At 41.6% G+C, this 13,557-nt stretch overlaps 1 protein-coding gene across 8 annotated transcripts in view; it reads right to left on the bottom strand.

Moving 5' to 3' along the window:
* USP25 (ubiquitin specific peptidase 25) overlaps positions 1-13,557 on the bottom strand; it is a 134,730-nt gene that overhangs the window by 95,887 nt on the left and 25,286 nt on the right. For all 8 annotated transcript variants that reach the window (XR_003093902.1, XR_003093901.1, XM_025203334.1 and 5 more), the window contains exon 4: positions 8,966-9,089. Coding sequence is in view for 6 of the 8 variants with exons in the window: in XM_025203334.1 (XP_025059119.1) it covers positions 8,966-9,089 (124 nt within the window). In the remaining 2 variants the exon portion in view is untranslated. The remainder of the gene's footprint in view (positions 1-8,965; positions 9,090-13,557) is intronic.

Here is a 13,557-nt window from a genome sequence, read left to right as displayed (position 1 = left end):
GGGGGAGGGCAGCCTGGTGGCTGCCTTGCCCTCTGCCCCACAGAACTTCTTCCCCCTGCAGCCCCTTCCCTTCCTCCTTCCCCCCCGCTTACTATCAGAACCTGCTTTCCTTAAGCACATGGATGCGAGGGACACATTTTAAAACACTGATTTTGAAATAAACCATACCTGTAGTAATTAAGTTCATCTACAATTAATGCATTTGACTTTTTTTTAAACTGCTGCAAGTTTTAGCACAAATACTTCATAAACATACTTTTAAGTAACATTTTTGTACCTATGTATATATAGCACAAACTATACATGGTATTAATCCAAAGCCAAAAGGCTCATCATTTACCATATAGTTCATTGGGCTGGGCGCCAGCAGAGTCAACAGCATATTAAGCCATAGTGACTGCACAGCTCAGCATGTGTGTATATTCCAGATATGCCCCACAAAAGGATCCTTGGGCTAATTAGCAATCAACTTATGACTGAAAGTGGGTGTTCTTGTCATGAGTCCCAGGATCCTCCAAAAATTTATATGCAGATGAGGCACAGGACAACCTGGTCCAGTTCCACCCCATGGAGGACAGGGCCAAGCTAATCATATGCAACAAGCTATGGGGGTGGGGAACAGAGTGATTTTGGGTGAAATGTTTAGGTCTCCATTTGGTGATGTTTCCCAGGCATTTAAGGCTGGTGAAAAAATAAGAATGGTTTGGAAATAGGAAAGAAAGGCATAGCTGAGCTGTTGGAGGGAAGAAGTCGTCAAAATGTATTTAATGTAGTGGCTCACCATGACTTGAAAAGGAGTCAATGTTGAGGGGGATTGAGAGTAGTAGGCACTACCATCTATCTTATTCAGGTGGACTACACTAACCTGGGCTTATGATAGTCTCCCATCTCCATTTTTGGCATCAGGGGCGGATGACAGAACTTGCTGTGGCCTATCTGAGTGCTGGCCTGGTACTGTAATACCTCTAGGCCTAAGCCCATTCTCTCTTAGGAAAGCAACTTCCCATTTTTCTTAACAACCACAAAAAAAGTTTCTAACAGTGGGCCATATGTTTTATAGCCATGCTCTGTCTTGGCTGCATTTAATCAATTTCATAGTTTGTTTCCATTATGGAGCACATGCTGCTTTGGCAGAATTCAATGATAGACAATGTAGTTAATGAGGTTTCTTTGTATGTGAACGTAAGATGAGGAGTTTCTTTCCCCATGTTGTAGATGAGGCTTTTTCCCCCAATCAACTTCAGTAAATACAGTAACTCTACAGAAAAATGTAAGTTTTCACAAAATAAATATAACCCTAAATCTTTCCTAGATGTGTACTTTGTAAAAACTTATGTGACTTCAATGTTTTGTCCTCATTTGTGGTGGAGGAAATTATCAATCCTTAAATTCTTGGAGTTTGCAAAGACTGTTCCTCACAGCTATGTTTATTAACTTTCTGTTAATAGTAATTGTAGTATTTATAGTAGAGTATATCAATACTACACGCACATCATTTTCAAGTAAAAGTTTAGCTTAAACATACAACTTGGGTTAAATGTCTTGACTTCTTGAAGCTCCTATCTCCAACCTTGATATTACTTCTTAGCATTGTTTTCTGTATATCTTCTTACTTAACCTACGCATTAATAAAATATTTGACATTTATATTGCTTGGTGATTCAAAAATAAGTGTTTATAGGGAACACTGTGTGTGTGCGTGCATGTGCATATGCACCTATTATTTTATATATTATTATATATTAATTAAATACATACATATATACTATATGTATACATGAGAGAGAGGAAGAGATCGAGAGGGGGAGAGAGATCTTAAGAAAAAGCACACCCTAAAAATGAAATTGTACATTTGTTCCAGGAATTTCCTACTTGTAATATTCCATTCTGTGTTCTGTCAGTGCCAGATTAACCTAATTATCCAATATTCTGAAGAATGTACTACAAGTTTTTATATTCAAAGCTACTGAATTGTTTTGAAGGCATATATAAGCACTTTAGAGATCTACTGCTGTTGTGAATGCTTTGTTTTGTTATTACCCTGCATTATTCATGGAAGCCTTTCAAATTTTAAAAAGCTACTTTTTTATTAGCAATGATATCACACCTTAGAATTATATTATTCTTCAAAATGGACACCAAGTTAAAGTGTCAAAATATTCATTTTTCTGGATAGAACTCCCTTTAAATAGCACACCCCAATTTTAACGAGATTGTATGCATATATAATTAAAAGAGTTTTTCCTCCCTTCTTGTTCAGTTCACTTCAGAGATGCATCCAAATAGTGCACTGTAGCCAAATATTTGATCTGCATTTTAATTGTTAAATGAAATAGACTGACTTTCATTGTAGCAAAATTAGCGCTACCTCCTGAGGAAACCTCAAGGATGAAAGATCAAAAACATGCTTTTCTCAGCTTCATTTCCCCCCATCACTGATGTATTTCTGGCCCTCTCTACAAGTGCAGATAAAGGCACAATGGGATCCAATGCATGATCCACACTACCATACCTCTACAGCCTCAGCTGAGGGTCTCCTAGTCATAGGGGCATCCCACATGCTCCCAAGGCAAGGGGATCATGGCAACCATGACTTTCAGGCTTAAGGGTGTGTGAAACAGCCAGACACGGGGGATGGCAGCAGTTGCAGTCCCCAAGGCTCGGGTGCTCAAAACCACTGAGCCTTGGGGATCATAGCAACCGCCATTCCCCGGGCATAGGGGTTTGATGCTGGGTGCAGTGCACCCCTATGGTTGGAGCCCTTGGAGCTGATGGGCTTCCAGCCACTAGGGAGTGCCTGTTACATGCACAAATTAAAGTTCAATACCAAGCAGCTATAAAGTTAGTATACATTTTTGAGGTCTATCTTTATAGCTGGTTGGAGCTTTAATCATGTGGTAAGTACTTTGCATGTGTAGCTGGTCTAAGGTAACTGCACAATTACAGGTTTCCCCTCACTTGTGCAGTACATGTGTTCCCGGAGAACGGCACATAAATCAAATTTGTATAAAGCAAACCCACTTTATAATGTAACAAATAGGGATACATTCCCATGGAGGTGAGGGAAGGAGAGAGGGAGGCTGGGACTAGGGAAGGGGCAGGGGAAGGGGTGCGATGCAGTCTGTCAGCAAATCCCAGGGCTGCAGCAGGCAGCAAAGTGGCGGAAACTGTGAGTAGGTGAGGGGCATGGGACGGGGCAGGGGTGCAGCTCTTGCTGCTACACACCCTCAGGGAGGGCTGCAGGGCTGCGCCAAGCTCTTCCTGGGTGGGGAGGCGCAGGCCCACGGATCTGCGCATGGGATGGCAGGCTGCTGCTACTGACTGGGGCCGGTATGGCAAATGTTGGGGTGGCAGCAGCCCCACTCCCAGCACCATCGCCTGCCTGAAGCACCAGGAAGAGCCCAGCCTTGCTTGAAGGAATGAGGTGGCAGCGCTGGAAGGGGGGCTGCTGCCACCCCAAAATTCACCGTAGCCCCCCCCAGTCTGCCCACTGTTGGCCTGATGTCATTGCCAGTACCAGCCTGCAGCAGCAGCCTGCTGTTGTCAGGAACACAGATCTGGGGGCCCACGCCCCCCCTCAGGAAGAGCCCAGCACAGCCCCCCCGCCCGGGGGGGGGGGGGGGGGGGGGGTGTAGCAGCAGGAGCCACACATCCCTATCCCGCACCCACTCACAGTTCCTGCTACCTTGCTGCCTGCTGCAGCCTGGGGCCTCTGCTTCTCCCCACTCACCCCAGTCCCTGCTACAGTGGTTGCAGGAGTAGCTAATGCCAACTGCCTGTAGCTGCTGGGCTGCACCATGCCCCAAACCTCCCGGGGATCTGCTTCTTCCCACTCACCCCAGCTGCTGCAGCAGACCCAGGAGCAGCTGACACCACCTGCCTGCACCACGGCAGGGCGCAGCCCAGGGGCTGGGGTGAGTGGGGACAAGTGGAGCATCGATCACATAAGAGTGAATTCACCTCACATATAAGGAATTTTGGATAGAAAAAGGGTGATCACATAAGAGTGGATTCACATATATGGAACCTGCATAAAATCGAGGGAAACCTGTAACTAGTTAATTGTGTGATACCTGTAACATGCAGAATATGCCCCTGTGACAGCATGATGAGGCAGTCACAGTTTTGCTATGGGAAGAAATCAGCTACTTGAAGGTTAAAGAAAGCTTCAAAATAAGCGTCACACTAATTTAAAACAATTTCTTAAACTGTAAAAATGATCTATGCTAATTAAGCCAGTTCTCTACAGTACTGCATCACTACTGAAGTCGTGCTGATGGGGTAGCACCAATCCTTCTGGCTAAGAGAAGCTTTAAATGTAACCTCATATCATCTCCCAGAGAACAATTACACATTTTACAAAGGCAATTTTTTTAAACTGAAGGAAAGTTGCCCATGTTTGGGGCTCAATTCTGGACAACAGAACTTGTTAGAATATGTAATATTGTTCATGTGGCCCATTCTGGAAAGTGGCAATCAGACTAACTTAATATGAATTTCCAAGGCAGGTCCTGCAGAGTTCTTACAACTTCCTACCTGAAATTTTAAGTGGCCTCTCTAGGCAAAAAAAAACCCCCAAACCATTGGATATGGTCTTCTGTACAAATATGGGAAGGTATTCCCTGTTATGTACCTTGCTCCTACAATTAACGTGTAGCTAAAGACAAGTAGCATTTATGTTCTATTTATTTACTACTTCAGAAGTTTTTTCACCTTGCATTTTATCATTTTTTTTTTTTTTTTTTACAGCAGAATAGTATTCATGGGTTCTGTCCTCACCTAAAATTCTCTCTCAGTTTTGATAGTTTTAGTTTTAATAATAAATCTTGGAATCCTGCTAGTTTTGTGGCATTATTTCCTAATGATAATGAATCACCTGCTTGGAAAGGATTTGTCCAGCCACTAATGTGCCCTCAGACATCTTACTTCTACTATACCTTTGCCTTCTATTTTAAACAATAACCACAGGCTCCATCATGAGCATTACACTTTATGCAGCAGAAGTTAGCCCTCCAATTACAGTCAGCTCTGGACAAAGTGGTGATGGCTGTGATATAAGCAAACTTAAAATATGAACTTCTGCTCAAAACAAAAGCTACCCATTATAAAATTACTCAAGAGCTTATATTGGATCCCTCCTCTCCTCCCAATTCTACCCTATGGAAACACTGCCAGAAGTTAAGTAATGGTGGTATGGTACTAAAGTCATTCTCCTCTGAAAGTGGTCTCAGGATTGTTCTCACACAAACAGAAATCACAAATTAATTAGAAAGTAATTTGGGGACATCATAGTTCTGGCTCTACACAATACAAACATTCTTCATAATGAAAACAAATGGAACAGATGAAAGCTCCTAAGAATGCTGCCCACAATGAGAGACTAAAAAATTGGAAGCACAAGTTCAAACTATGCACAGAAGTATGAATTTCAGTGATCTCAGATATGGCTCAGTGTACAAGGGGAAAAATGCTTTAGATATAACAAATCAAGAAATCCATGGATATGATCCTTATCCAGTTAGAAGTCCAATATACTTCACTGGGAATAGATTTTAGCAGGGATGTTTTTCTGAATAGCAGTCATAATATGGGGTGGTCATATTTGGAAACCCATTTAAAGTACAAGTTTGACATCCTTACTGTAGGCATCTTATATTGTAAGCATTTACATTCTTAAACTGTTACTCTCAATTATTATAATGTTACCACATATTTATACTTTTGTTTGAAACCATCACATTTTAAACAATGATGTAACAGATGAGGAAAATTATAATAAATTGTAAACTGAAAGAAAGCAACTGCCAGAGAGATTGCTTTAGGGGGCCAAAGAGTCCTGGTCCTATGGTCCAAAAACATTATGTTTGGGCCTGCTATAATGATACCAGGATATAAGATGAACACAAAGACATTATCTTTTCAACATTAATCTCCAGAAGTGGTGAGTGTAAAACGTATACGTTAACATGGCTAATAACACACTTCCTAAACGCCTAGTACTGGTAAAAGAGTGGTCACAAGAAAAAGAAACTAGGACAAGCCTTCATACATCAATACAATATTTTGAACCTGCACACTTTATGGAAATATTCAGTGACAGGAATTTTTTCCCTTTAAAGTAACAAAACTAAAAATCTTAACTGAAAACATTGTGTGTGTGCTTGGCATCTTCTGGACATTTCAGTTACAGCTCTTTCAGTATTTATGTACTCAATCAGAACTTTCTCGATTAAAAATAAGGCAGTCAAACACAAAAGCTTAACATTCATGCAATATTAAGTTGTACTAGCCAAGTCATTCATAAGTAATAAGTCATCTGTAGTAATCAATGCAGGTTAGGTAATTAACTGCTATATGCATATTTGAAAATGTCCACCTCTATGAAGTAACCAGTAAAAAAAAATCCTTAGCTGATCATTATTTATAGCTTTCCAAGGCCCAGTTTACCTGCCACTTCAATGTTTGCCTTTCCTTTAATTTAGTAAACAAAAATCAGAAGCTATTTGAGTTCTTTACACTCGCATTGAAAAAACAACCCTTTCTAGTTCTCAAACAGTAAAACAGAGTGGCCTGACATCTTGCCCAAGAATAGAAAACTACCATATTTTCCCACAGACCACTCACTGCCAAAAACAAATATACCTTGTTTTAGAAAGGGAAACTGAAGAGAAAGAGATTTCGGGACTGCCCAAAGCTACTGTCAATTCAGCAGTGACTGTGAGATTAACATTGGACACCTCCCCTTAATCCTGATTGTCCCTCTACTTGGTTTGTGTTATTCAAATTCAAATCACACATATAATTTTAACTAAATTATAAATACTTTCTACATTCCAAGGACACTGTTTTATCTGGGGAAGAAGAACTGGTAAAATGAAAAAAGAAGGTTTAAAAATAGAAGGCCCCAAAAACATGAAAATGGTCCTGTGGGGGCAGTTAAAGCCAAAGAATGAAGAGAAGGAGAATGAAGGCTGCTATCCCAAGTAGAGAACCTCACATCTAGACTCAAAGCAGGATTATTCCTCCTACATCTACACTTCACAAACCCTGAGTATCTCTTACATTACATCAAGCAAAATAGTTTTCACTATGTTCTCATACATTGGTATTTCAGAACATGCACATCCCCAAAACCTAAAGAATACCATCATGGCCCTGTTCAATAGCTAACAGTAATACTGTATTTACTCACATGCCACATGCACCTTTTGTATAAAAATCATCACCCTGCCGCCCCAAACTGGGGGGCAGATCTTAAACAGGGTAGCTAACTTTCTGCCCAAAAAGTATCCTTATCCATTTCCTACTCACAGAAAAGCAGCAGTATCATTACTATTCAGACAGCTAAAAGAGTCATTTGACTCAATGGTTTATGCTCTTCACTCCACAGGTGTTGATGGTAGTTGTCTCCTTTTAATAGTCTTGACATTCCACTATCAAGCTAACTGTTCTGAGAGCAATTTTGCTATCTGCTAGCTGTTCCTGCTCTCTCTTCACTTTCTTATTCTACAGCCCTGAATACTCTTTAGATGTTTTCAAAACTCTGGAAACTAGTCTTCAATTACAGCTAGGGGTTCAGCTTTTGGTTAAGCAGGAAAGTAAGTCAGCTGCAGATTAGATTCTTTCTGTCTCAGCTCTACGCAGCCATAACTGGAAAAATCTCTCCCCACTTCATTCTTGCTTGAGGGCAGGCTCTAAGCAAGAAAATAGTTACATCTGACTTTTCTGAGCAATTTGACAGATTTTTATCTAGTCAAAATGATCTCATGAATCTGACCATTAAATAATTCTTCCCACTCATCTGGGTGCATTCTTTGGCATGTTTTCTTTTTGTCGTTAGCACACTTGCATTTTTCAAAAATGATAGAGAAAATGAAAATAAAAAGACTTTACTTCTAAGAGTATGTGGAGTTTATTTTCCCACCTCTTTGCTGCAGTATTTTCCTTTCTCACTGCTAAACAGCATTCCAAGCTGTAGGATTGGAGCAGTGAACTTGCATGATCCAAAATTGCATCAAACTTGGCCAAGAGGATATTCTGAAGGATAACCCAGTAGCCAAAGTATGTCTTTTACTAGGACCCAAGTTTCTCAAAACATTTCAAAAAGTGTGTCCAAGCCAGTCAAGAGCTCAATTTATTATAGGAACATAGAAAAGCATGGCAAATTTTCCACTGGGCAATGCTTATAAGCTTATCAAATAAGTCTACTGGAAGTATGTCATATCTTACTTTCGAACAGTCATAATCAAAGTCATTTTCCTCTCTCTGCAGCTTTTTCAGTAAAAACTATACCCACACCTAATTTCAAACCTCAATTGTTTTATCTGTACTGATGCTCAAAAAGTAGCCCTAATAAAAATTTCTGTATTTTGTAAGTTGCTAAAAAGCAGCCAACACACAACAACCTCCCCCCCCCACAAGCTTTGGACAAAATGAAGTCTGGTAAATTTCACCCCCACAAAAATGATTTTTTTCTCCTAATTTTTGACTAAACAAAAATGAGATTTATAATAAAAATACTTTTTAATAGCTGAAGTTTAATGGTTATTAGTGCCACTAAAAGTTAAGAACCCTAATAACCAAACTTTCCTACCACACAAATGAGACAGTGTTATTGTAATAATGAAAAAGATCTTGGAAAAAGAAACCAGCAAGCTGCAAGTGGTTAGCTTCATCTTATTTTGCTTTTTCTGATGATACATTGCTACCTCCCTCTTTGATATTTCAACTGTGTAGCCATGAGACATTATTAATTCCTACCAAAAACACAGTGGACTATTTTTCTAATGCAGAATATACAATTTAGTAAAAGCAACACTTCAGAAGCCAAGCATAGCAGCAGCACAGATTAAAGTAAACAAGTTACTTTTGTTGTGGTTGTTGTTGTTACAATGAATAAAATCAATACAGGCCAATCTCCATCTCTTAAAATTTAATTTCTGCTTTATACAAGTTATTTGTTTACCTGCTAATGGCTTGTTCCTCATCTGTTATTCCAGTCTCCCTGAATGCCCTGTTTGATTCCTCCAAACTCAAGGCAATTGCCCTCTGAAGATCATCTTTATCATCTCCAGTGAGATCAATCACATCTGAAAAGCAAAACTATCTTTCTCAAAATTAAAAGTGAAACAGAATGAAAGGTAAATCTTACTGTAGAGGATACAAAACTATGATGGACTGCTAAACTGCATTCAAAATCCTCCTCAGAACTCATTTCTTTTGGCCTATATTCTAACACTCATCTCAAGATCTTCACCACATGCTGCCTCCATCTTGATAAGTAAAGGGGGGAAAAAAAAACAATAAAACACAACACTGTTCCAAAGAGGTTTTTTTTTTTTCCTCTCTCAAGGTCCTACTTCCCCATAGATGTTATTTTATATGAAGTTACCCATCAATTTTAGGGTGCAATTTTGCAAAGTCATTGTTCTCAGAAGTCTCTTTAAGTGCAGCATGTCAGCAATCCCTTTCATTCCCCACCTCCTCCCAAAGCCATTTGATGAAAACACAGTTCTCTTGAAAGATACCTTCAGAAAAAGAATAGTCAGTATTTCCCTGCATATTTTCTGTATCTGTAAAGTGCAGACAAAAGCCCCAACCCTAAAAACACTTAGGTACATACTTGTCAGGGAAACTAGTTATGGGTAAGAATCCAGACTAAGTGAAGTTACACATCATTACACTGTTATACTCTCCCCCTCCCTCGCAACCACATACACTTTGGTTTGAAACTAAATGAACAGGTTAATTTCCATTCCAACTGATTATTGGGAGTATCCAGCCAAACAGGAAGATTCAATCAGGTATTCAAGTAAAAAAATTCAGATCCTCAGTTTAGGAAAACAAGAAAGATTGGATGGCTGCTAAAGAAAAAAAATGTTTATGGGTCTATTTCTTTTTTTCCATCGAAATCAAACCACCACAGTCACCTACTGACAAGCAATCTGTAAATTTCCCATTCTAATGAATATAGCAAAGTCCCTCAGAAGAAAATACACACTATCAGTCTATGTTGCTAAACTACCCATCCCATAGTCAAGCACAGCCACATGCTTGCCAAAACAGACTATGGAAATAACCATAGGCTATGTAACACTGGCAAAAGGGCTAAGGATTCTAAAGCAAGGTTGCTCAACCCCTGGCCTGTGGGCCAGGTCCAGCCCAGAGTGGCTCTCCATGGGTCTGGGAAGAGCCCCGTGGGTTGTGGCCCCACACACTAGGTTGGGCACACAAAGCCCAATCCCAGGACACGAGGCCAGGCAGGGGCAGTGTAAGCGTAAGCAAAAGTGGTGCAGACCTGATCCTGGTATGCAGGGTCAAATCCAGCCTGCATACCAGCCCCACACTCCTCACTGGTTTACAGGCCCAAAATGCTGAACACCTGTCATTTTAAGTACTGATATTTCTGTGACCAAAAAAAACACTATTATGCAAGTCAAACAGGGAAAAAGGAAAACATGTAGGTTAAAAATTACTCTTGCACTACCGTCATTAGGACCAGCTAGTCACCCTTTTTCTTCTGTACCAGATGGCAAAGAGAAGCTCAACAAAAAGAAGTATGGAAGGTGTTGTTACTCCAACATTACATTTGGGTTTTAGAAGATAGTGTGGAGAGGGGAAACAGAAATACAGAGTGAAGGGGAGAGACTGTTAGTGGGTGGAGAAATGTAAAGCCAAACTAAGTAACATTTATTCTTAGGTTGTGACTTTTGCCCTGAATATACTGGCATGCTGCAGAGTGATCGTCTATTATTTTCCTGGACTTACTTGGCTATGGATATTCTCTGTTGGATCAAAATGATATACTAAACATATTATGCAACAATCATCTCCATAGTTACAGACTACTAGCATACAACCTAATTTATTTCACTGAAGGTTGAAACTGACGAAAGCTTGTGATATCTGTTAATACCAACATCTCTAACATGCTTAATCCTGGACCATCTCCCAGGGCCTTTTTCCCCCACATCAAGTCCCTTCCCCTCTTCCATTATGGTCCATGTTATTTTGTTGGGCTTCGTTTTAGTTTAGTGATCCCTCAAAAGCATCTGGAATGTTCTTACCTGTAAAAGCAAATCTACAAAACCATAATATGCAGAAAATAAAAACAACAGAATCAAGAAACAAAACAAAAAAAAGAGCAAAAAAAATCACAGCGAAAAAAGCTTCTCTATATTTATATATTTTACACTTGTTGGATTGTTTTAAGTTAATACAGGAGCCTTGAAGAATATTGCAGAGACACTTAAAAACAAAGGGTTCTAAATTTCACTCTCTCATAGGCGACTAAATCTATTATGAAAATAGTACTTAAATTATAAAAAGGTAACACCTATTAGATTGCAATGTATAGGTTTTAGTGTTTAGCATAACATGAGCCAAACAAAAACTTGACCATTTACAAACATGACATTCACCTGTTCAAGCTGTGAGATCTGGCCAATCAGAGCAGGCTGGTACTAAAACAAAAAATAAGGCAAGGCAGGATGGCACCTTAGGCCCTTGAAAGGCATTACATTTAATGATTAACAAATAGATTGCACCATAAATTATGAAGTGCCACCCATTCAGCCAATTTATGGTGAGTTAAGATGGCAAACCAGCCACAAAGATGTTCCACATTATCTGTGGATCATAGCTGTGACCAGTTTCTATCATACCTTAAACTGAACATGTGGCCTATCCATTTGGGACCCAAGACTGTCCCCCATACCTGGGGCTGCCTTGTGCTCCCATCCTGATGCTAGGCTGAACATCGGGATGGGACATAGGACAGCCCTCAGATCTGGGGGACAGTCCCAGGTCCCAAATGTTGAGGCCCCACATGGGATTTAATTTCCCTGGGCAGGGGGAAACCATCAGCTGCCCCCCACTTGGAACCTGTTAAACCATGCACCAGGCAAGTCATACAGGGCTGCCCCGTGCATGGATTTAAACTTATGATCCCTGTAATTTGCATGCCATGCAGCCCACTCAAGGCTGCATGGCATACGTGTTTAAATTTGCCAGTATACATGAAGCCTCGGACTGTAGTCCTGGGCACCATGAATGTCAGCAAGCTGAAAGGGCACCACACAAACTGCAGCACCAAGTACCAGTCCTCAGTGCAGAGCTCCCTGGCGGTGGCAGTTGCATAATTGTGCCACAGGGAAACACAGACTGACCACAGACAATAAATCAAGGCTGTGCTATGAACCATTGCCATCTGTTGCCAGAGAGACTAAGGGAGCTTGCAAACACACAGAGATGTGTGCATAGTCACCCTCTTTGGCTGCACAATGTCAGCACTGAGAGTTTTCCACTATTCAGGGCTTCAGCATTCAAATGTCCATACACATGGCTCTGGGTAAGTTTCTCTACCAAAATACATCTGGGAGAATTCTCCCAGATTATTTAATGCATGTACTCAGCCTTAGAAAAAAGCCATCAGCAAAGCAGTAGAAAATAGTATTTCCCTATGGGCACCTCACGCTGATCCATTTTTTATTTAAAAGAAACTGTTTAAGTCTCACTTTCTACTATTATCACCACTGATGAACTGCAGCTCATTGGAACCCCAGCGCCACAGCTTATTACATGTTTATTCTGCATCTTCTTCCCATTTATAGGCAGAAACGCTAAAATGCTGGAGTCTGGGAACTCCCTGCTTTTCTGGTTTCAAAGTGCTTATGTAGATCACTACAAATTAAGGGTGCACCGATAATGATTTTTTGGGCTGATACTGATGGACAATTTTTAACTAGTCATATCGTCCGATACCAATCCAATTGCCGATATGCTGTGCATCCGGATGGTCAGTCTGTTATGGGGGAAGGGGCAGGCCAACTGACGATACTATTTTCCTTATATGGGTACTGATCTGATATGGGACCAAAGTATCAGGGTACCTCTACTACTAATGCAAATGATTTAAGTTGTAACACATTAGAAGGAAGCTGATTTCAATACTGGGGCCTCTCCATTAATCACAGGTGAAGATTATGTAGCTCATTTGTAAAAAATGACAGGAAGCAAGGGCAGTAGGACCCAGGGGAAGCCTGATGGGCTCCAACAACAGAGGGGCCCGCCAGACCCCGCCCTCCAGCAGGAAGCCCCAGTCGCGATTTCTGGGCTGGGAGCATGGGGCTGTCCCGGCGCAGGAAGCTCAGGTAAGGTGGGGGAGAACCCCAGGCAGGAAGGAGCGTGGGGGGGGGGGGGGACCAGCCCCTCCCTGCCCACACCCAGTGCCCCGCGCTGCAGCTGCTCGCAGCCTGCATGGGGCTACCTGTGCCGCTCCAGACCGCCCCATACAGGCTCCAAGTGCCTGCAGTATGGGGCACGGGAAGGGCCGCTTCCCCCCTGCACTCAGCTTTTCCGCAGGCTCCTTCCCCGCGCTAGGAAAAGTGGCCCCTCACCTGCCCCATGCCCAGCGCCCCATGCTACAGCTGCTCGCTGCCTGCCTGGGGCTACTCGTGCCTGCTCCAGACAGCCCCGCGTGGGCTGCAAGTGCCTGCAGTGCGGGACACTGGCCATGGGGCAGGTGAGGGGACGCTTTTCCCTGCACTTCGCATCGGG

Source organism: Alligator sinensis, unplaced genomic scaffold (assembly GCF_000455745.1).
Source record: "Alligator sinensis unplaced genomic scaffold, ASM45574v1 scaffold486_1, whole genome shotgun sequence".
In the NCBI taxonomy this organism is placed as follows: domain Eukaryota; kingdom Metazoa; phylum Chordata; order Crocodylia; family Alligatoridae; genus Alligator; species Alligator sinensis.
This window is presented reverse-complemented; position numbering and strand designations above follow the sequence as displayed.